At 40.8% G+C, this 23,711-nt stretch overlaps 2 protein-coding genes across 12 annotated transcripts in view; one reads left to right on the top strand and one right to left on the bottom strand.

Moving 5' to 3' along the window:
- NRDC (nardilysin convertase) overlaps nucleotides 1-10,904 on the top strand; it is a 103,542-nt gene extending 92,638 nt beyond the window's left edge. For 2 of the 4 annotated variants that reach the window (XM_030324173.1, XM_030324175.1), the window contains 11 exons: nucleotides 355-482; nucleotides 2,314-2,476; nucleotides 4,303-4,334; nucleotides 4,588-4,726; nucleotides 6,949-6,996; nucleotides 7,289-7,341; nucleotides 7,769-7,852; nucleotides 8,419-8,509; nucleotides 8,795-8,911; nucleotides 10,038-10,127; nucleotides 10,285-10,904. In XM_030324173.1, coding sequence (XP_030180033.1) covers nucleotides 355-482; nucleotides 2,314-2,476; nucleotides 4,303-4,334; nucleotides 4,588-4,726; nucleotides 6,949-6,996; nucleotides 7,289-7,341; nucleotides 7,769-7,852; nucleotides 8,419-8,509; nucleotides 8,795-8,911; nucleotides 10,038-10,127; nucleotides 10,285-10,482 — 1,143 coding nt within the window. In that variant the 3' untranslated portion in view covers nucleotides 10,483-10,904. Of the gene's footprint in view, nucleotides 1-354; nucleotides 483-2,313; nucleotides 2,477-4,302; nucleotides 4,335-4,587; nucleotides 4,727-6,948; nucleotides 6,997-7,288; nucleotides 7,342-7,768; nucleotides 7,853-8,418; nucleotides 8,510-8,794; nucleotides 8,912-10,037; nucleotides 10,128-10,284 lie in introns of those variants that run through there. The other 2 variants (XM_030324174.1, XR_003970703.1) reach the window with 2 other exon arrangements.
- A 281-nt stretch (nucleotides 10,905-11,185) lies between these two features.
- The window catches only part of OSBPL9 (oxysterol binding protein like 9), a 200,663-nt gene continuing 188,137 nt past the window's right edge, over nucleotides 11,186-23,711 (bottom strand). For all 8 annotated transcript variants that reach the window (XM_030324176.2, XM_030324180.2, XM_030324177.2 and 5 more), the window contains 10 exons: nucleotides 21,614-21,699; nucleotides 20,223-20,394; nucleotides 18,908-18,992; nucleotides 18,087-18,197; nucleotides 17,750-17,813; nucleotides 17,488-17,628; nucleotides 14,972-15,050; nucleotides 14,032-14,123; nucleotides 12,177-12,312; nucleotides 11,186-11,915 (listed from right to left, as the gene is read on the bottom strand). In XM_030324176.2, the coding sequence (XP_030180036.1) occupies nucleotides 11,841-11,915; nucleotides 12,177-12,312; nucleotides 14,032-14,123; nucleotides 14,972-15,050; nucleotides 17,488-17,628; nucleotides 17,750-17,813; nucleotides 18,087-18,197; nucleotides 18,908-18,992; nucleotides 20,223-20,394; nucleotides 21,614-21,699 (1,041 nt within the window). In that variant the 3' untranslated portion in view covers nucleotides 11,186-11,840. The remainder of the gene's footprint in view (nucleotides 11,916-12,176; nucleotides 12,313-14,031; nucleotides 14,124-14,971; nucleotides 15,051-17,487; nucleotides 17,629-17,749; nucleotides 17,814-18,086; nucleotides 18,198-18,907; nucleotides 18,993-20,222; nucleotides 20,395-21,613; nucleotides 21,700-23,711) is intronic.

Genomic DNA, 23,711 nt, shown 5'->3' with positions numbered 1-23,711 from the left:
ATATATATATGTAATGCCCTCTCAGTTAACGTCAAATTAGGGGCAATAGAGATGCTGAATAAAAAGTGATTTAAGTTTATTTGGATGAAAAAAAATGTTTAAGAATACCCATGAAAACTATTTAAAAAAAAAAAAAAAAGAAGTAATCATTGCTCCAAATTTCACAGTTATTGAGGATTTTAGCTCCTAAAGATCCTTGAGTCACATACTTCTCTTATGTCCTCTACAAATGCCTATTACCATGCTGGGCCCCTGGTAAAAAACAATGGAAAAACCTTCCCCCCTCATCCCTGCCCCAAAACGTAGTGAATTTCATGCTTCTCTACTTAAAGTGCTTTTTTCTTTTCTTTTTAGCTACTATTTCAGCTCATTATTGACTACTTAGCGGAATTCAGTTCCACACCAGCTGTTTTTACAATGATAACTGAGCAGTTGAAGAAGACCTACTTTAACATCCTCATCAAGCCTGAGACTCTGGCCAAGTGGGTATACATATATGTGTGTGTGTGTGTGTGTGTGTGTGTGTGTGTGTGTGTGTGTGTGTGTGTATACACACACACACATATATATATAATATATAATTTAATGTTTATTTGTTTTTGAGAGTGACATAGCGCAAGCGGGGAGGGGCAGAAAGAGATGGAGACAGAATCTGAGGCAGGCTCCAGGTTCTGAGCTGTCAGCACAGAGCCCAATGCAGGGCTTGAACTCAATAAGCTGTGAGATCATGACCTGAGCTGAAGTCAGACGCTTAACCTACTAAGCCACCCAAGTGCCCCAGAATCAGCTTATATTTTGAAGGCCTGAAAGTATTTGCCTTCCTGAGGGGTTAGGTGTGGGGGATGAGCCTATAGTTTCAGTGCTATTTTTCAGACATACTAGAATTGGCTGTGGTTTAGGAAATCGTCCATTGGATTATAGGATTTCTGAACCCAGCTTAAGTAGCTATTTGTGAGTAGGACTAAAATAAGCCTACTATACTTATTTATAGGCTAAAGGCAAGCAACCTGGGTGCTTTTTCCAAAGTTTGTAAGTAAAAGGTGGTGAATGCTGGCTTTGTTATAACTCAAAATTGTTTTACTGATGATTGTAGTATGTAGGGTATTATGATGAGGTAGCTGAGTTAAATTGCTTAATCCATAGTTTATCTGGCAACTGCAACTACCCAGAATTCAGCCAGGTTTCCAAAGGATAGCAAAAAGCTTCTGACAGTCTGTAGAATAATGCTTAAACCTCCTGCTCATAACACCCTGAGCCTTTCATTAGAGCCTGTTCTTTTGTCTAGGGCTAATGGTAGCCCAGAGGTACCTCTGTGTGAATCAGAAGAAGTGCCCCTTTGGGGTGGCCTCTATCAGCAGGTGGAGTCTTTGTGGAGGGGAAAAAGAAGTCCCCTCTGAGTAGATACCACCCTTTGTGCACATGGCTTGACCTCCTTGCTGGACATCTATAAATGGTGAACAAACAGCACAACGTTATATAGAGGCCCTACTTTTGACATAGTCATAAGGAGCCCATAAATGAACAAAATTCAAAAGCAGGGCAGGGAGCAGTTGAGAAATCTGTAATAACTTATAATCTCATCACAAAAAGTTATAAAAACTAATAACCAAGTATAAGTTGGAAAGGAGAGTTGTCTAGAGCTATCAATATGAAAAATAGCCCTATGTATCCAATAACTACTGAATGCTACTTTATTAAAATGTGGTAAACTAATAATCATATCTATTTATTGAAGATTTGTTACTTGTTAAATCTAAAAACGTTAGATGTATATATTTATTTCTCTCCAAAACCCTGTAATGGTAGCCATTATTATTTACAAATGAAGAAATTGAGTCACAGATGTGAAGTAACTTGACAAGTTCAGATAGCTTAGTGTGAGGAGAGGGGAGTTGGGTGGTGAGGAGTAGGAGTTAGTCTGATTCTGGCCCAGAGCCACTACTTATACTGTATAGTTACTGTAGTAATAGATACCCATAATGGTGGCCTTTAGTAATTAATAAAATGTTAGTGAGACTTGAAGTAAAAATAGTAATAATTTTAAATTGGTGTGTGTGACTCATGTGTTAACCTAATGTGAAGTATTTTATTTTGCAACTGAGATACTTGAGCTGTACCAGTGAGTAAATCTATGCATAATTTTGTATATGTAATTTTATAAATACTTTTTGGTGATTATGACATTGTTTCTCCCATCTTAAGTTATGATAGAAATTGTGTCTCTTTAGAAACACATCATCTGTAGAATCTTTTTTTACCTTAAGATTCATTTCAAAATGATAAAACTGTGTCTTTTTTCTGCCCTCTATATAGAGATGTACGGCTTTTAATCCTGGAATATGCCCGTTGGTCTATGATTGACAAGTACCGGGCTTTGATGGATGGCCTTTCCCTTGAGTCTCTGCTGAGCTTTGTCAAGGAGTTCAAATCCCAGCTCTTTGTTGAAGGCTTGGTACAAGGAAATGTCACAAGCACAGTGAGTGTGAGGTGCTCTGTTGCTGTTAGCTAGGTCTGAATGCTGTTGTGGGCTCTGGAATTGCATTAGTTCTCCGAAAAGGGAAGCTCTGTAGTAGTTTTCGCAGATCAGAGTTGTCCTAGCACAGCCATTCTGATGCTGGGCAAGACTTCCTTAATGAAGAAGACTGCTGATAATGGACAAGGCTTTGAGTGAAATGATTCAGTAAATACAAGGTGATGGTTACTTGTTGAAGAGTGTGTGTGGAAACACCAGTTTAATTTAGAGATTAAAGTGGGAGATCTGGGGTGTGGTGAGGGATGTGTACACAAACAGACACACAGGCAGAACTTGTATATCAAGCTTGTGTGTCAAGTTAAGGAGCTTGGGTTTTATCCTGTAGTAAATAGAAAATCACTGAAGCATTTAAATGGGGATTTGTTGTTAAGAAAGATGCAGAGAGACCAGTTATGAGGCTGTTATAAGAATTGACATGAAGTATAATTCCAGAATATATGAAATATCCATAGTAGTCAAAGTCGTAGAAACAGAAAGTAGAATGGTGGTTACCAAGGGTTGGGAAGATGGAAAAAAGGGGGGAGTTGTTTTATGGGTATAGAGTTTCAGTTTTGCAAGGTGAGAAAGTTCTGGAGTTCCATTTTGCAACAATGTAAATATACTCAATACTGTAGAACTGTTTACTTAAAAAATGGTTAAGATGGTAAACTTTATGTTATGTGCTTTTACCATTACACACACACAAGTTGAAGGGAAAAATGATAAAGCCCAAAGTTACACAAATAAATGAAAAAGAAATAGTGAGATAGAAGATGACCAAAACTCAGTGACTGATTGGATGTTGGGGTGAGGGAGAAGAGAGAAGTCTAAGATGATGCCCGGATTTCTTGCCTTAGAAACAGTGGGTTGGTGGAGGAGTAGGAAAAATAGTAGGTTTGGGGGCATATGAGGAGTTTGTTCTGATATATATTGAGTGGGATAGGTCTGTGAACCTCGTAATTACCTGAGGCCTCTTCCAGCCAAGAATGCTTGTTTGGGACTCTTCCTAAATTTTTTGCCTGTTGACCATCTTCCTTCATGGCTTGCTAGTTTCTCAGGACTGTTCCTTCAATGGAATATGTAACTGGCCACTCTTGAGACTGCTGTCTCCTCTGTACTTCCTCTGTCTTTATTCCTCCAACCCCCAAACCAGCCTTAGTTTCTTTTCCTTTCCTCAGAAAGAAGTTTAAAAGCTTTAACCCACATAGAGAAGAGCAGGATAGCTGCCTGCTTTTCTGAACACAGTGGGAGTACTGGGCTGGGGTCCTTTTGGTCTGAACAACTTAGTACCATGAATTGCCCCAGATAGAAACCACTGTAAAGATGAGCTCACCCCTTCAGTTATCCCCCATTTTATAGGTTAGAAAACAGAAGTCTTGGGAGAGGATGCATTCACTTAGTGTTAAGTGTTATTCTTTTGCTCATTCTATGCCAGGTTCTGTATTTATAGACCTAGGTTTCTAAAACATAGTCACAGGTATCCTAGAGGACACAGCTTAGTGGGTTTAACTGAACAGTTAAGTTTGATCGTGTCACAGTGTACAGGTTAACAGAATGCCAAAGGGAAAAAAGAGAGGGAGCTGTTCAGTTGAGAGCCACTTAATATTCAACAAACATAATATTAAATCAGTGAATGATGAGCCCAATTGATGAATTTTGCAGATTATATCTGCTTTCCTTATGCTATCCAGGGCTTCTTAAGCAATTAGAATGTTGATAGTAGTTGGTTCAGGGTGAAATTAATGTTATAAGTGCCCAATACAGTTATTTTTTTCTCTTTTGCTTCCTAGGAATCAGTGGATTTCCTGAAATATGTTGTTGAGTAAGTATTGGTATGAGTTTTCTCTGTAGGAGTTCTATATTCCTACCAGCAGGAGGGCCTTGAACCACAGCTCAGTTATTAGTAAATCCACAGGGGATGATACTACTCCTTGTAGTAGGTTTTCTTGAGGCTGGTTATGTAAACAAAGCAATTCAGAAGGGACTGTGGATGGCCTCACCTCTTCATAGTAGTTTTTGGGAGGGGGTAAGAGGATAAAGGCACTGTTCAGTGATCCACACTCATTCTTTTGCAGTAAGCTGAACTTCATGCCTCTGGAGCAGGAGATGCCTGTGCAGTTCCAGGTGGTAGAGCTGCCTAGTGGTCACCACCTGTGCAAAGTGAGAGCTCTGAACAAGGGTGATGCCAACTCTGAAGTCACTGTGTACTATCAGGTCAGCTGGCCCCGTTACACACAGCCATCCTCATGGCTAAGAGCCTGATGGAAGGTCCAGAGTACCTTGGAGTAGTGACCCTATGACTTTCGAGGCCCTTTATTTTGCATTTAGTTTTTTCCTTGCAGTCATTTGTCTTCTTGAAGCAATTACATTAAAAAATTTTTTTAATGTTTATTTTTGGGAGAGAGACAGAGTTGAGCGGGGAAGGGGCAGAGAGAGGGAGACACGGAATCTGAAGCAGGCTCCAGGCTGTGAGCTGTCAGCACAGAGCCTGATGCAGGGCTCGAACTCATGACCTGTGAGATCACGACCTGAGCTGAAGTTGGACGCTTAACAGACTGAGCCACCCAGGTGCCCCATTGAAGCAATTGCATTTAAAAATTGCTCCTATCAGTGAAATGGATTCTTTTTCAATCATAATGCTTCATTGAATCCTTCAACCACTGGGCCAGAGGGACAGAGACTGAAGAGTAGTTGGGAGTTCCTACATGTTCCCCTGACAGAACCAACCCCAGGCAGCAGGAGGACATTTGTTAAAAGGACAGTTTTGAAAGAGACAAAAGTAAACATAGCCAAGTAATCAGTATATATAGCAAAAAGAATGACTACCAGAATTCCAATTAAAAATTTCAAAGCATTTAAGATAAAGGATTTATCTCTTGTTTTATGGATGATGAATCTGAGGTCCAGAGTCCCTTACTTGCCTGAGGTCATACTAAGTGGGGCTTGAATTTATTCCTTACACCCCCAGATCCTTTGTTCTTTCCACATCATTCTGGGAAGGTGCGATTGGGCTTAAAATAAGGTAGAGCTTCGCAATAATCTCATTTGGTCCGTAGCTTGTGGTTAGCCCACTTACTTCTAGGACTATGGGGGACCTGTGCTTGTCTAGACTGATGTCAGACTTCCTACACTCTGGGGCTTCTACTGCTAGCTGCTGCTCTAGTTCCTTGAAGGTCCTGCATGAGGAAGTCCCTTCTGTGTCAGGCCCTGTGAAGAGCTCTCTGGTCGGGGCTTTGGGCAGGGCTACATGGCCTTAGTGTCTGTCACTTTGTCCTTTTATTGTGTTTCTGGCCTGGACCTAAGTCTTTCCATTGAGATCCAGTTTGTCTGTAGAGCCCATCTCTTTCTGACTATAGCTGCCTCGTTTGTTTGCTTTCATCTAGCTTCTCAGCTTATTTGAAGCTGAAATGACTACCAGGCGCCAAAGTTCATAAATAATACGGCCTGGCCCTGCTTATTAGCCTTGTCCACATTTCCAGTGCTTCTGCTGCTCAAAACCATAGTACTTCTGTTTTAGGCAGGATTTCATAGCATAAGACCATGTGTGACCATGTCTGTCGAAGTGTTTATCAATCAACTGTTAGCACTAGCTTCCAAAACAAACTGCTTTCTTTAGGGCACCACTTCCCTCCCGCCAGACAACATTTTAAACTGGAAATTGATACAAGGTTTCAACTAGTTTTGCTACAGTCCTCTTAGAGGCAAACAGGAAATCTCTTTGCCTGACTAAACAGGACTTGCAGGGCACACAGGCTTTAGCCTCTTCCTCTGGTGAAGTGGGAAGGAATAGCAATGAGTACGTGTCAGAGGAGCCTGCAAGAGCCTGACTATATAATGTACTAGCAACATCCTTGGATTTTGGCCTCCTGCCCTTTCATTCTAATTGCATTATTTTGCTACTCTTCAGGATTGCCAGCATGTGGTCTCCAAGTATGGTATCAGCCTCTTAGGTATTTCTCTTAGCAACTGGTTTGGGTCCCTGTATGTGGCCTTAAAAACTTCTATTCATGTCCTTCCTATTGAAGGAATAGCTCCAGATACTGTTCATTGATCCCATTTTCTGCTTTTCTTCTTAGGACCCTGAACTGCATGTACTTGACTTTAGGTTATATCCTTTAGGTCCTTTGGGCAGGAACTGGCAGGTTGGGTGGGGATTATTGGACTTCCCTTCATGTGTGCCTGCAGTCCTGTGCATGGGCCAAGAATTCAAATGATCAAGCATGATTTCTGTCCTCACAGGCCTGCAGTCTAGTGGAAAGGCAGATGTATAAACAAAGTTGTTGCAAGTATGGCAACAGAGGGTGTGATCAACTCTTTGGGGGGAAGAGAAGAATGGGATGGATACCTGAATAAATGGTTGCCAAGAATAACTGGATTCTTAAAAAGCCCTATAAACCATTGGATTTTCAGTTGGTCTGACCAACTTCTCCTTTCAGTCAGGTACCAGGAGTCTGAAAGAATACACTCTTATGGAGCTGCTTGTGGTAAGTTGTAATAAAGGAGAGTTGAGGTGTTCAGGAGCCCTTGACCCACTACGAGGACTGGCCTTTATGCCTGGGAGCTAGGGACTTGGGAGAGGTCAGAGGCCTGTTTGGTAGGTGAGATGGTTATGTTTAGTATTCTCATCCGGCATGAGAATGGACAGGGGGCCTGGGCGATTTAGGAAGACGACAGTAAAGAAGGATGGACTTGGGGTATGTGGAACACTTGGGGGTTAGAAATGGAGGTTTCTCTGCTGGGAGGAGTTGGGCTGATGGGTAGTATGTTGAATTACAGATGCACATGGAAGAGCCTTGTTTTGACTTCCTTCGAACCAAGCAGACCCTTGGGTAAGTCTGCTGGCAAGAGCACTGAGCTCAAATAAAGGTCTGGGGCTTACTTTGCAGGCTGAGGTTTATCAGATATCCTGACTGAGCAGCCTCAGAGCTTGCTGGTCCTTCCATGCCTTAGCATCATCATCATACCTACTGGTCAAGACAACTTCTAGAATTTGCATCTTGTACTGTCTATGATCAGGTTTTCAGTTAAGTTTCAGAGATTAGCAAGGATAAAAGCTAGCCTGTAGTCCTCAGTTCAGGAGAGGGGGTGGACACCCTAACCTGAGAATGAAATAGATGCATATACGTTTGTGGATTCTCTTTCAGGACCTCCAGGTCCAGTAAAGATGTGCAGAAACCCTTCCTACTTACCTCTAGTTTCTGAGGGCAGGGCCCAGGTGACTACCTGCGTTCATAGAACTTTTCATTCTGGTTGTAGGTACCATGTCTACCCTACCTGTAGGAACACATCTGGGATTCTAGGATTTTCTGTCACTGTGGGGACTCAGGCAACTAAATACAAGTGAGTAGATGGGCCCAGCTATTATTATTCTTGGCCTGGAGAGTGGGGGCTATAGGTGCTTCCTTAAACCTCAGGCAACTCTGACCAAAATAGGGTTTGCTTCACTTAGTCACAAGGGGGTGGGGATGGAGGGTGATTCAGAGATGCCTACGTGATCCAGGACAGATCCGTGGTTCTGGTGATCCTATAAGGCTTGACTCGAGTCCTGTGGTCACTGTGCACGCTTGCCAATGTTTCCTCTCTTTAGGCAGGTCTGAGGACAAAAGCAAAGAATGCCTGGCCTAGCATTCATACTAGAACCAGAGTTACAAACAAGCCTTGTTTCTCAGCTTTGGGGTGGTCAAGCATGGGTTGTCACTGCTTCAGTATTGAGGATATCAGGAAGTTGGGCTGGAGGTAGGGGTTGGGTTCTCTCCTGTATCTCCCTCAGCGTAGGGGAGTACTGAGGCCTGGGAGGAAAATACTTCAGTCTCTTTCCTAGAAATATGCCTTAGCCCTTTTCTTCCTCTGCATTCTGCTTGAGACCAGGTTTCTGATGACTCTTAATTGAAGATGTTTTGTTTCAGTTCTGAAGTTGTTGATAAGAAGATAGAGGAGTTTCTTTCAAACTTTGAGGAGAAGATCGAGAACCTCACTGAGGATGCATTCAACACCCAGGTAACTGTGCTGACCTGCTCTTTTGTTCCTTGGCCCACACAAGCCCATAAGACAGCTTGATACCATTCTTGCCAGTGCTACCTGCTGGCCAGATTTTGAGTTTTGTAGCCCCCACCTTAACATGGTCATAATGTCTTCGTAGCTTTATCCTTCCCCATCGTGCTGCAGGTCCCAAATAAAGGGACCATAGCAGGTCTGTCACTAACCAGATTGAACAGGGCCAAGTGTGTTCTGGGGCATCTGGTGTGATACTATACCTGAGGGTCTCCTTTTTTGGTGGAACAGGTCACAGCTCTGATCAAGCTGAAGGAGTGTGAAGATACCCACCTTGGGGAGGAGGTGGACAGGAACTGGAACGAAGTAGTGACACAGCAGTATCTCTTTGACCGCCTTGCCCATGAGGTAGTAGTAACACAGTTTTGAGTGACAGAGCTCTGATAGGGACTCCTGATTTTATAGGAGTCCCAATCCCAAGCAAATCAATATTGTGTGGAAGAGAAACCTGGGGTGTTCCTCTAAGTTTGGTTTTTTACTAAATCAAATCCTGTTTCCAGACTGGCCTGTCTAGCACCTAAGTGAGCAGATCTATTTTTGTATTTATATTGTTTTTGTAAAATACTTTTATATTTTGTATTTATATTGAGGTTCACTGCAGGATTGTGGGGGGAAAAAGGGGTTTTCTATTTAAAGAAAATTGAGAACATCTGGTCGTTAGGAATTCCTCTCCAGATTCTGGCTGTGGTCTTTTTGATAGCTTCTAGCCCCAAGTAGTAAAACGCACAAAAGCTCTGGAACTTGCAGTCTAGCGCTGAGAATATAACTGTATAAGGTGAATTAGCAAAGGACACAGAGGCAAGAAAGTTATTTAATAAGAGATTTCAGCCCAGCTCATACGGTGCTCCAGTTTTCCTATTAGAAGACAAAATTCTCAGGGCCCCTGGGTGGCTCAGTCGGTTGAGTGACCGACTTCAGCTCAGGTCATGATCTCGCAGTCTGTGGGTTCAGGCCCCGCGTCGGGGCTCTGTGCTGACAGCTCCAAGCCTGGAGCCTGCTTTGGATTCTGTGTCTCTCTGTCTGCACCTCCCCTGCTTGCACTTTGTGACTCTCTCAAAAATTAAAATTCTCTTTACCTGCTTCAGTTGTTACTATATTTTCTCAAGCAAGCTAGAATATACAGTTACCATGTACCTGAGAGGTGACACTGAGGCAGTAGTGGGTTTTGGCTCTGTGTGTAGTACTCAGCTATAATTACAGCATCTGCTACCCTCTCTTGCTTATTTGCCAGGGTTAATTATTGCTGTGAAACAGATGAAGGTGTGTCTCAGAGGCTTGTTTTCACCCTTCTCTGGAAGGTTGAAGGCAAGCTGATACCTGGAAGAATAAAATGATGTGCTCAGGTGCTAAGCAGGACCAAAGAGATCCACCTCGGGTGTGTTAGTTTAATAACAGTCTTTCCAGAAAATGCATCGCTAGTCTTTTTTATAGCTTGCTTTCTTTGTTTTTTCCTATCTTCCCTTTCCCCTGTAAGATTGAAGCACTGAAGTCATTCTCAAAGTCAGACCTAGTCAACTGGTTCAAGGCTCATAGAGGACCAGGAAGTAAAATGCTCAGTGTTCATGTGAGTATGGCTATCTAAGGCTGTAGCTCTATCCTTTTCAGAGCTGTCATTTAGCCCAGTTACCATTCACTGAGTTGGGGTTGGTATCAAAGATTCTAACAGGGCTTTGCCCAAATCTGGTCAGCCTTTCTCACCTCAAGTTTTTGGCTTCTTTTAGGTTGTTGGATTTGGGAAGTATGAGCTGGAAGAAGATGGTTCCCCTTCTGGTGAAGATTCAAACTCTTCTTGTGAAGTGATGCAGCTAACCTACCTGCCAACCTCTCCTTTGCTGGTAGAGTCTACCATCCCCATTACTGACATCAGGGCTTTCACATCAACACTTAACCTTCTCCCCTACCATAAAATAGTCAAATAAACTGCAGTCCCGTTGGCCTGAAGCATTGTGTATTTAAAAATGTGTTTGTATTTTATGAAGTTAGTTATACTGCTAGTAGTGCCATTGAAATTTTGCACTGCCATCATAGAATTTGACTTATTCTCCTCCTACCCACCACATTATGACTAACAAACCAGGGGTTACTATAGCAGCTGGCAGAGAGAAAGTAGCAGGGTGCACCAAGTGTGACCAAAAATGCTTGCAGGAGCAATATGAGAAGCCCTGGCATGTCCTGGTTCTCTCAGATGGAGGATCGAGGTCTGTAAGAGAACGTTGAGAGGCCCTATGTAACCGATGTCTTAGTGCCTAAATGCTAGGTGCTAATACCTGTGGTTTTTTGTTTTTTTTTTTAATGTATTTTTAAATAAAGATAGTTCTGTAATGCCCTTCAGAATGAGCCATTTTGCTGCTGTAGCATTCTTTTGTTTCAGTGTGGGGTGGGGGGGATCTAATTATTCTTCCCAAACCCTCTAAAACAATAAAATATTTTTGTATAAAATGTTGGGAGCCCTATGTGTGCTGTATGAGAGTTCAAGGAAGACTCTGGAGGATAGCATGGTGGGGGCTAAACAAGGTATAAAGGAGGGGTGGAAAAAAAAGAATAGATCCTCTATTATTTCTGGAGAGTCCTTATGTAAATTAACTCTTAGATCCCAGGCTGCCAAACAATAAAAGAAACACATTAAAAAAAAACTGGAAAAATTACTTTATGAAGCCTTAAGAAGCACTGAGTATAATTAAATATAGTCCCGCATTAGATACAATTTAATAGTCCAATTCCTAATAATAGTTCAATTCCAAAACAAAAGTTGTTATAGGTGAGGCCATGAAATTTCCTAACACTTGATTTTAATACATTGCACTAATTTTCTAAAACAACTCAGGAATATTTACAGTAGTTGGAGCATTTATGAAAATTCTGGCATCAGGTATATATTTATATATGTGTGTATGTAATTATATATATATATATATCCATCCCAGAATATGAACTAGGAAACAAATGTAGATCTTAACAGCCATACTGGTATGCAAGATTTAAGACTGGGATTTATAAATGCTTTTCAAAGCATGGAGTTTGGGGAAAAAAGCAGACATCTTGTTTTCAAAACCTGAAGTTTTTCTCAGGACTGAAGTCAAAACTGTAACTGCCACAGAAAAGGAAAAAACGGGAAGCTTTTCTTGCTTTAATTGTTCATCTGCATCAGAAAGTCCAGTATCCCTGAGATAGGAACCACTGCAATAAGAAGGGAGTGAATAGGTTCTCCCAAAGGAAGATTGTTGCTTAATTATGCCTATTGCCCTGGTCATCAGGTGTAAACATTGCATTTCCCAACCTAATGCTTTGCAGCACCAAGACGTTTCAGTAATGGTTCATCGTAAACCCAACATTCTCCATCTTCATGAAATAGCTGTAAAAGAAATGGGGGAAAATTCAGTTACTCACTTGCTCTGTACTTCTAGAATTATACTTTTTATTATTTTATATTTTCTTCCATTACACTAAAATGAGTTTCAGGCAGGGACCAAGCAAGGCTCATTTTGTTTATCGCCATGCTTATTTAAAAGTGGTCCTTCACTTCAGCATTCGTTGAAATGAATGAGTTATATACCTCAGGATACAGAGAGAATAGGAGCTGGGACCTTGGGGCAGGCAACCCAAACAAGCTTACCCTTGTCTCCCACTGAATTTCCTTCTCTTTCCTTTCCCGTGCTTCTGCTCTTTGTCTTTCTTCAAGTCTATGCTTGGCTTCAGTTGCTGCATCAATGTCTCTGATTTTTAAGTTGAAAGTGACATCCTTCCAAAGGCTAAAGAAAAGAAGTCAAGGTGCTAAGTACTTGACGGACAAAGGAGTTAGCAAACTTGAGAATGAAAGTCTAGAGCCTCACTAAATACAGCACAATGAAAGTATAAGTCAAATAACTTTGAGTATAGTTCACAGACAATCTCCTTAAAGTGGCAAAGAACAGAGAAATGGGCTTGGAAGATTGCACTGTTAGTGTCAAAGGAAGAAAATAAAGGATGGGCGGAAAGTTGGATATGGTAGAGACAACAGGAAAAAAGAACAGAACTGAAACCTGGGATTTTACTTCTGGCTTGACCTGTAGTTGCTATGCAACTTTAGGGGGTATGTTTACCTCTCCATGGGGCTTGAGTTTCCTGTATTATAAACCAAAAGGGTTATTAGATCAGGGGAGAGAAGTTCCATTTCAGAAAAACTCCCCTGAACAATGAAATCTTGGAGAAACTGTGTGAATAGAGTAAGAGTTAAGATGTGAAACAGAGGCTTATCGGGGTAAGAGATGTGGCTTCTTCTCAGAGCCTGGAAGATGACAACTAGGTAAGACTAGTGTCAGTGTACAAATGAAGATGCCTAGGAACCAGAAAAGTGGCCATGACTAAGATCCCCTATGGATTTCTATAGATTTCCACTTACTAATATGACCAGGCCGTCCAGCCAAGCAGACTGTTAAGTCAGAGACCATAGTTGGGTGTTGTAAGATCCTCTTCCTTCACTTAAGAAATACCCTAATATGCTAAACAAAGAACTTTAGTGCATGATTCCTTAAACCACTGAAAGATCTGGATTTTACTATGCAGATGGAAAAGGAAAAAATTAGGTTTGAAACCACTGGAATATTGAGTATCAACTAGCTATCTGATGATATTAAGGAACCTTTTTTTAAAAATTTTTTTAGAGTGTGAGGGGGGGAGAGGGGCAGAAGGAGAGAGAGAGGATCTTAAGCAGGCTCCATGCTGAGCACAGAGACCAATGTGGGCTTGATTCCACAGCCCTTGGATCATGACCTGACCTGAGCCACCCAGGCGCCCCAGGAATTTTTTTAAAGCATGATCATGATATTGTGGCTAGTGGTTTTTAGGTCACTTTATTTATTTTATTTTGAGAGAGTGAGCATGAGCAGGGAAGGAAAAGAGAAAAAGAGAGAATCCCAAACAGGCTCTATGCTGTCAGTGCAGAGCCTGATACAGGGCTTGAACTTCCCAACCGTGAGATCACAAACTGAGCTGAAACCAAGAGCTGGACACTTAACCAACTGAGCCACCCAGGCATCCCTTTAAAGTCACTTTAGAGATACATACTGAAATACTTAGAGATGAACTTTAAGGAAAAAAAAAAAAAGTTTTTTTTGCAACAAAAAACCTGAGGGTGTTGTACACACCTCGACTGGAAACCTCACTGCCTTCTCGTATAAACCACAAGGTGATAAGCCAACGACACAGTGAATACTTACTATATCCTTACATCATTTATATACTACATGATTATCTCATTTAGTCCTCACATCAACTCTGAGGTAGTTCCCATTTCAGGAAAGAAGGCAAAGAGATGCTAGCTTACCGTCATGGTTACACAGCTACTAAGTGGTGGAGCTCCATATGAACCCAGGTATTCAAAATTAGTCTGTGCTGTTACACTGTGCTACTGTGTCTCTAAAACCCAGCCCTGCCTATGCCTAGCCATTAGCAGGGGCACTGCCACAACAGCTCTAGCAAAGTTCTCTTACCAGCGGGATTCATACTCATTCTGATCTTCTAACTTCCTCACTTTCTTCTTAATTATAGGCAACTTCTTGGTATCTATAAAAACTGCATTTTCCTAAAAAACAAGAGGTAGGTAGATACTTTATTGTTCAAACTGTTCTAGGAGGAAAAGTCAACTCTTCCCAGAAGTCCTGAACAGATTTAATAATCAAATCCCACATTGGAAGACAACGTATAAACAGTTTCATATGCTACTATCAGCATAAAATAATATTAGTGTATCTTAAGTCTTGGTAGAAGCTCAACAGAGGTTTTCAATGTGGCTATGTGCTACATGCTCAGTATTAAATCTCTTAGGAAAGCTTGACCCATAAACAATGACTTCTAATGTTAATGAAGTGCTTTTTACATTTTTACATTTCAAATTCTCCAAGTCCAAAATCCAGTTCATTGGCTCCTCCTGTTAATCCCATTCCACCTTCCTCCCTACTTTAATTAGGTACTACTTGCAAGTTCCTTTAGGTCAAGGACTGTCTTAATCATTTCTGCATTCCTGGTGCTAGCTAGGTAGTAAATACATTTCTTGTAAAAGAGTCAAGCTGTGTATACAAACAGACGAGTTAGTTTAGCACTTAATTTTATAAATATACCACATATTCTAATGATATAGCTAAACCCATTTACTGGGTTTGGCATACAGTATGCCAAGCATTTTTTTCACATATATTTTGAGTATTTTGAGTGTGTGTGTGTGTGTGTGTGTGTGTGTGTATATATATATTTGAGTATTTTGAGAGGAGAGGAGAAAATAAAAATCACTGTACTGCTGGGGAAAAAGTAGGGGAAGGAAAAGGATTTCCCTGAAGAGTTGGCATCAGAGCTGGCCTCAGTGTTTAAATTTCCAGATGAAGGAAGGCTATAATTCAACGTAGCCTAAAACAAGTATAAAATACAGGTTCTTACCCCTGTTGCATATTTTGCATACATTACACCATTCCATTCCCCTTCAACTGAGCAAAAAGATTTCTTGTCATTTGGAGAACTAAATAGAAAAGGAAACATTTCTGTTAGTCTTAATTTAAAAATTACCAAAGAATCTGGTTGGTGTGGCCTTCTACACAGAGCAGAACATAGAAGAGCAACTGTGAAATAAGTCTCTGGTGAAAGCAGCTTAGTAAAATTGGATTTCCCTGAGCCAACTATAAGAATGAGGGCCCTAAACAAGATGCTAATGAACTGAAGATCCTATGAACAGTGGGCATGAGATGAGCAAGAGAGCCTTGTCCTGGAGGTACAGGGGCCACAGCAGATGATGGACAGTCCCTGTCCTCAAGCTGTTCACAGCCTAGTTGTGGAGACCTCACCGTCGAGATTCTGGGTGGTAAGTGCTATGGTGAGTTTATGTGAGCACTGGAGATCAAAGGCAAAAGTTGGAATGAAGGTCAGGGAAGGTCTCACTTAAGGATGTAACACTGGAGACCAGGCTTTTCATCCTTAGGAAGGATCCTGAAGTCCAAAGGTCAAATGGTTTGACCTTTTTTCTTGAGGAAAACCCCAACAGGCCTCTACTTGGACATGACAATAGTATGTATGGCAGGTATGAAATTTGGGAAGTTAAGCATCACAGCAAAGGACAGGTTAGAAAGGGTAAGGTATGAACATAGGAGGAGCTATAAAAGAGGTCAGAAAGAAAAAAATACACAGGGTAGAAGGATGCAAACTGCCATCACAGGACTGAAACAAGCTTCCACTATGATTTAGGGGCTTTGGGTGAAGAGGGACAAAGGGGAAAAGAAATGGACGAATCCCTTGTTTAGAAGCTCATTGTGCAGTCTTCTCAAAGTGTGTTGGGGACTCTTGGGGGTTCCCAAGACCCTCTTAGGTCAAAACTATTTTTATAATATTAAGACATTACTTGCCTTTTTCACTCTAATTTTCCCATAAGGGTACAGTGTTTCCCAGAGACATGATATATAGCAAGAGACTGACAACAAGTAGTTAGGAGAACCCAGCTGTTTTCTATTGTATCAGAGATTTACAAAATTCAAAAAATGTATAATGTCACTCTTCACAAATTTTTTAAAGAAAAGTTTTGGAAAAGTTTTTTCATAAAAATACTATTGTCATTTGTAAATGTATTTACAAGTATTTTTAAGTCTTAATTTATTTTTTTAAAAAGTATTTAAGGAAGAAAACGCACGCTCGAGCAGGGGAAGGGCAGAGAGGGAGAGAGAGAATCCCAAGCAGGCTTCACACTATCAGTGCCGAGCCCAATGCAGAGTTTGATCCCACGAACCAAACCATGAGATCGTGACCTGAGCCGAAATCAAGAGTCCGACACTTGACCAACTGAGCCACCCATGCACCCCCTTTAATTTCTAATGTGAGAGATATCAGTGGATATAATAGACATAGACAAAGCTCTTCGGGGCTCTTAATCATTTTTAAGTGTAAAAGCAGTCCAGAGACCAAAAACTTTGAGAGCCACCCAGCTGGTACAACCATTCATCATCTTGTGCTCAAATCCCTAATTTAGAGTCTACCAAGTACTCTTCTCAGCTCCCAACTTTGAGGGAAGTTTTCTATATACGGCTATGACTGGCAGAAGATTTTGCTGAGCCAGCATTTCCTGTTGGTGCTAGTTACCTCCAAAGAACACTGAGAAGCATCCATGCCTTTGTTCTGGACATCCAATTTCCACCACCTGCCTATTTTGGAGGCACAGATGCATTACAGTGGTGACTTATGCTACTCTCTGAGCTCTGCCCATATTCTCTGACTGCAGTAATTTTTTGGATTTTACACTGATCCTTAGCAAACTTCATCTTAAATTTGTGGTGCTTCCTGCTCCAGATTTGGGTGGGTGGGGGGGGGGTGCTGATTTTGTCATCCCAATCATCTATCTCCCTGGAAAACTGGTTAACCAGTCATGTATCTTCCGTCTGCAACACTGTTCCCAATAAGGCCTTTCAGGGAAGACAAAGTCCTGCAGATGTTCCTTTTCCAGGCAGGCTCTGTCTGTTACCCAGACAGCACAGTTGTCTTCATCTGACCCTAGATGGAAGCAAGCCAAGATGTGATGTTTTCCCCCAGCAAAGGCACAGAAAAAAGGACTGTGAGGTCTTGGAGACAATGCAGCAGGAATCACAGAGTCTACTGTACAGACTAGCCCATCATCCAATCTGGCAGTAATGAGTCAGATATCTACGATTTGCATTAACTAGGCAATTTAAGAAGACTCCCCTCAGGTTTCTGGGAAGGAAATCCCACCAATGAATGACCTGTGAGTGTTCTGAAATCCAGACTTTAGGTCTTCTTCTGATAATAGGATTTTAGGTAGGGACATGACATACAAGATGTGAAACAAGTTTACAAAGAACCAGTCAAACCGTCAATTCCTAGTAAGTTATAGTTCAAGACAAAAAGAAAAGTATTTCAGCGAAGCACAAGAGCACTGAAGCAGGAAAAAAAATACCTACAAAATCTCAGCAGTAATTCTGTGCTTCTTGCCCCCATAGAAAGGCTTAGTGTGGAAGACGATATTTGCACTATAGCCAGTTTTGGAACAATTGATATTGCATTCTCCACCTAGTTCCACCCAGGGCACTGTGAGGATAGACCTGCAAAACCAAAAGTGCACGTAAGGCTGACAGTTTAGAGGAAAAAAAGGAGGAGTGTAGCTTAAGGAACAGCAGGGTCTGCTGCCAGCTGGTCAGAGGAAATGGGCATAGCTCTACTTGCCTTCCATAACCATTTGGGAATGTGAGAATGTAATGTTCGTCATAATCTAGACATGAGACACAGCCTGTGGAGAGAAGGGATAGAATCTCTGATGAGTAGTGTCAACTGGCCATAAAGATTTTGTTGTCTGGTTGATAGATACTCCAGAATACTCCATTCAATTTAGGGAAAATCAATCTCCCACCCCTGCTGTCATCCCCAATACGCATATTTATATGCAAATGATGAGATCCAGTCTGGCTTTCTGGTGCCATTTCCCCTCACTGGACAAGGGTCCAGCACATATTTGAATAAAATTCTATTAACAGTGCAGTCCACCCTAAGCCCACAGACTTACCCTGCCCTATGTTGTGCACCCCAATCGACATCCCAAGGAATTTTGATTTGGTCCAGATATGAGCATTGAATTGTATCTTCTTGTTAAAACACTCAGCATAAAAAGCTGAAACTGAATAGAAATTATTTGCAATTAGTGCACTACATAGCTATAGTCACCTCTCCAACACAACTTGGAGAAAGAACAAGCTCCACTGGGAAAATCCTTGTAGCCCTCAAAGAACAGCCTCAAATGAGGTCAGAAGGTATCTAACTGCCTTTTCTACCCTGTTTCTCCCAATGCAAGCACCATTCAGGGCCATATAAGAAGGAACTTTCCTGAATGATGACGCTGTAGCAATCCTGGAAGCTTAAAACTCTTCTGGTCAGTAAGCATGTCCTCGCCACAGGCCCAACCTGGGACCATCCAGTATTTCCAGTGTTAACACTGTGTTGAACAATTAAGACATTAAGGATGTGCATTCTCTCCACTATGTCAGGAATATACTGCGCAGAAACTACATCTCATTTTATAAACTGTCAAAATTGCTGAAGTCTCTGTAACATAACTTGTTATGTGTAAGAGGACTTTAGAAGCACCAAGTTAGTTTCCTAAATCCCTGCTTTCTATACACAGTTTATCAGTGAATAGAATCTTTGGCATTTATACAAGGAACAGACAGACAGGAGAAACTAATCCTCCTTACAAAGATACAGGCAGCCATAAAACTGGTATCTCAGCTGAGTGAGGTAAAGCTGAGTGACCTCAGCTATGAAGCTTCTCATGACCCTTTAGACTGAACAGTTCGACAGTGGATGGTACAGAAAAGCCCTGTAACTTACTGGGTGGATGATGGGAAACCTGCTCAGCCACGAATGTCACACAGTTTTTGGAAACCCAGGGAACTGGTCCTTCTGAAACTAGCTCCTGTAAGCAAATACAACATTTTCTTTTGATGTGGAAACAAATGACACTGTGGACAGTCTAACAATTGGAGTCTCTGCCTCCCAAGGTGGTTAACTGTTCTCTCCTCCACACACACCAAGCACCTTATACACACTTTTATTATGGCACTTAACTTCACTACTGGAATTACGGCTTTGTGTCAGTCTGCCTTGACTAGGTCTCCCTGAGACATCCTTGAAGGCAAGCATCATGTGCCTAACTCAGGGGCAGCATAGAACAGACAGCGGTCACTTATCAATGTCTGCCAAATGAGTAAGAACAGACAAATTACAATGCCTGTCTTCGGTAAGGACTACATGTAACAAATCACATGGAAAGGGAAAAATACGGAGATTTACGTTTACTCAGGCTATCATGTATCAGGCACTGTGGGCTAGGGCCTTTTTACATTTGCTTGAGTATTCCTTGTTGGTCATTTTCCTCAAACCAACCTCTAGATGTTGGGACCCTGGGGACTCAGGTCTGGGTTACTTACTCTTCTCTATGCTGTCTTCCTAGATCATTCACCTCATTCCAGCGCTTTAAATGTCATCTAAGTATACTAAAATCTCTAAAAGACCCATTTTTCCCCTTAGACTCTTCCTTAGACTCCAGATTCTTAAAATTCTAACTCCCTGATAATTCCACATACATGTGTAACTCATACTTTTTATTTCAAATTCAGGTTCTTGATTCTTCCTCCCCAAATATAATTTTTTTCCTTTTTTGTAAATGGCATCAACCAACTGCTGAAGCCCACATGCAGGGTTCATCTCTGTCCCCTTTCTTTTACTTCTCCAGTCCACCTATCAGTATTACCTCCACAATACATAGCTTAAATCAACTGTGTCTCTCCTGGAATAATGCCAAAAATTCCTCGGTGGTCTCTTTCCTTCTATTTTTGCCCCTTTCCAATTTATTTTTAACAAAATCATTACAGCGATCTTTTCAAAATAAAAATACAATCCTGATAAGCCATAAAATTACCATTATGGCCCACAAGGCCTTCCATGACCTGATCTGTGAATCTCATTTCCTGCCACTTCTTCCCTGCTCACTGTATCTAGAGTATGTTGCTCCAACAGCACTGTTCTGTGAGTGCTGAGCATCTTCTGATTTCTGCCTTCACCACTGTTATCTGCCCCCAAATAAAATGAAATCTTGAATCAGTATGCAACTTAAGATTATTAAAAATGTCAGTGTAGAACTCACTGCATTCTCTTCAGTATCATTTGGTAATGTCCAGTGACACTGAAAGATTTCACCCAAAATGGGGTTGTATGGCTTTTTGGCAACCGATCCTTTCCTTCCTGCATGAAAGGCTGAGAGGTACCATTTCACAACCTGAACCATTCGATCTCTGGCATCCTTCTGGTCACTAATGCTGCAAGGGAGAAAGACAAAATGTAATGTCCTACTTTCTAGTAACAGAAAAGCTGATGCAGCACTCCTCAGCATGGTCCACCCTAAGCTAGGCTGAGAGGACCCAAGACAACGAGTTACTTCTAAGTTTCTTTTTAAAACTGAGGTATAATATACATGATTAGACACACTAGTCTTAAGTGTTTGGTTTGATGAATTTGATAAATGGATATAGCTGACCTTTGAATGACATGGGTTTAAACTGTTTGGGTCTCCTTACACGTGGATTTTTTTCGATAAATACAGTAAAGTACTGTAAATGTGTTTTCCCTTATGACTTTAACAATGTTTTCTTTGCTTTAGGTTTCTTTATTGTAAGAATACATAATACATGTTATGTACAAAAATATGTGGTAATACTGTTTATGTTATCAGCAAGGCTTCTGGTCAGCAGCAGGCTATTAGTTAAGTTTTGGGGGGAGTCAAAAGTACACACAGATTTTTGACTGTGTGGGGGATAAGCAACCCAAATCCCCATGTTATCCAAGGGCCAAGTGAATACCAATGTCAATCAGTGTGCCCAACCATCATGAAACCTCAAAGTGATTTCTATCTGGCTTCAGTAAACCACAGTCCAAGGCCAAAGAATGTAGTCAGAGAAGATGGATTAGAACATCCTGCCATAAAGAAAAATTTCCTGCTACCACTGAAAAACAATGTGAACTCATCTCCTTGTAAATCAATGTCAACTTTAGAATACTTTCCCCTTTGTACATATATCTAATATTGCAATATTTAAAAAATGAGTCGGTCTGTAATCTGGACACTAGACTGTAAGCTCCTCAAGGGCAGACATTGTGACTTTTTCTTTCTCCAGCTCATAACAAAGTCCTGGCAAATAAGAGGTGCTTTAGAATGGTTTGCTGAACTCAATTAACTGAATTTCGTCAGGATATAGTATAAACAGTGATTACCAATCCCTGGATCAAATAAGCTCATAGCCTTGGCTCTATAAACACTGCCTCTCAAGATTTTTTAGCATCTAACTTGGTTGCCTAACAACATCACCACCATATAACCTAAGCAAACAGACAGGTATCTAATAAAACAAAGTATTTAATGGCTTTCCCCAGAAATGTCTGAAAGGTAAAAAGGATAAAAGGAATCCACCTATCCTGTACAAACACAAAGCTACCAAGTAACATCTTAAAAATTGGAAACTACAGTGTTCAGGCAAATACCTCACAAACAGGTCCGGATGTGCAAAAAAGTCTGCATACATTTCTAACAGAGATCTTCTTTCAAGAATGAATGTTGGAAGAACTACCTGAAAAACATACACATTTGACCCTTGAGGATCAAATTCCACTACAGATAAACAGACTACTGTATTGATTAAAAAATTTTTTTAACCCAAAACCAAAAAAATTTCATTCCAATCATGGTAATACCCACCACGTACTGCCCAGCATGCTTCTGATACCTACTTTCCAAACTATTCTGATTCAGAAATGCTCATTAACCTGTCCGGCAGATGGGAAATGAAGAACAGATTTTCAATGTTCAGACGTCACTTCCTCTGTGCAACCTCCCTATTGCTCCCAAATCAGTATAACGATGACAAACTCTCAGCACCAACTCTCTGATGCTTTCTACCTGCTGGGGCACTACATATACTTTATGTTATTAAACTGTACAACAATCCTGTTATGAAAAAACTAATACCCCTATTTTACAGTCAAGAAAAATGAAACTCAAAGAGAGTAAGAAATTTTCACATTGCTCCGTACTGCTGTGGAATTCAAAACTGAGTCTTACATTGAGGGCTCTGTGCACTTTCTAATAATGCTGCTTCTCTGTTATTGTTAGTTGTATTAGGTAATGGATATACTTACAAACCTGTCTCCTCAAATAAATGATCTCCTAGAATGCAAGGACCATACTTACTTACACTTGCATTCATGGCTACTATTACACAGTAAGAAATCTTTAAATGAGCATTAAAGGAATAAACAAAGAAGAGAATAAGGATGGGAATCAATGAACTCTTTCTACCAGGGACTGAGCCCATGAAGAAACGCTGAGGGGCTGGGAATATGGCAGAGGAGAAAGTAAATAGGAAACTGGAATATGGGAAGAAGGAATGAGGAATATTAGGAACAACCAATTAAAAAGAGAAGAATTTAATTAGGGAATGGAAGAACAGTTTTTGATATGTCTATCAAATTACAGTATTCATTATAGAGCACCACAGTAAGCAAAAATTCCCTTAAATTTAGTGATTACTGCATGTGAACTACATTCAAGGTTCTGTGTTAAAATCCTGTAGAAAAGGCAAAGGTAAGTTTGAGAGAATAATATCATACAAGAGATGTTCAAAGTGTCCTGGAAGTTTAGGAGAAGGAAAGATCATGTTCTGTTAGGCAACCAGAATGAGGGCAGAGCTGGGAAATGACTCACTGAGGCAGCACTACAGAAAAGCCTTAGAAAAGAATAAGACTGTAATAGAAGAGAAAACAGAAAAACAAGACATGGTCATGGGTGGGGGCGGGGGGAAGGGGGAAGACATGGAGACAGGAAATAGTGTGTGACAGGGATTGACCAGTGGACCAGTGTGGTTGGGTATATTAAGAATACGAGAATGATGGAACACAGTTTAGAAACAACACTATGGCTCTAACATTTAGAATCTTTGTTATCAGACTCCAGAGTTTATATTTTAAAGTTTGTTTGAGAGAGGGAGAGCAAATCCCAGGCAGGTACCTCACTGTCAGCACAAAACCTGATGAAGGGCTTGAACTCAGGAACTGTGAATCATGACCTGAGCTGAAGTTGGGACACTTAACCGACAAAGCCACCCAGATGCCCCAAGAGTTTACAGTTAAGTAAACATTCTCCTATGTATGTTTCTTTCCCATATATGCTCATAATCTAAAGATGGTTAGACTGGTAGGTAAGCTTATGTACTGACTTTGTACAACCAACTTCCTACCACTCTTCAAAAACAAATTACAAACTGCTAATTAAGAATGTTAAAGAACAAAACAGGGGTAAATACTTTTAATATATAAATAACTGACAAACCAACAAGAAAAAGATTACTACTGCTCGGAGAAAAATGGACAAAAGTACTGAACAGGTAATTCAAAAAGAAGAAATGGCCAAAACCCAATTTACATGTAATAAAAGAAAAAAGAAAAGATTTTTTTCTCCCTACTTAAATTTTCTTGATAACTCTCACTCAACAGCTCTTCTTCAATGTTTTTAGCAATATACTGATACATGCCATTATGTCAAGTCACTGGAACAGGGCTAGGTTGTCTTAGACCTGGGTTCAAG

The sequence above is a fragment of the Lynx canadensis genome, chromosome C1, assembly GCF_007474595.2.
Source record: "Lynx canadensis isolate LIC74 chromosome C1, mLynCan4.pri.v2, whole genome shotgun sequence".
NCBI lineage: Eukaryota > Metazoa > Chordata > Mammalia > Carnivora > Felidae > Lynx > Lynx canadensis.
The sequence above is the reverse complement of the archived record's forward strand: the minus strand, read 5'-3'. Positions and strand labels throughout refer to the sequence as shown.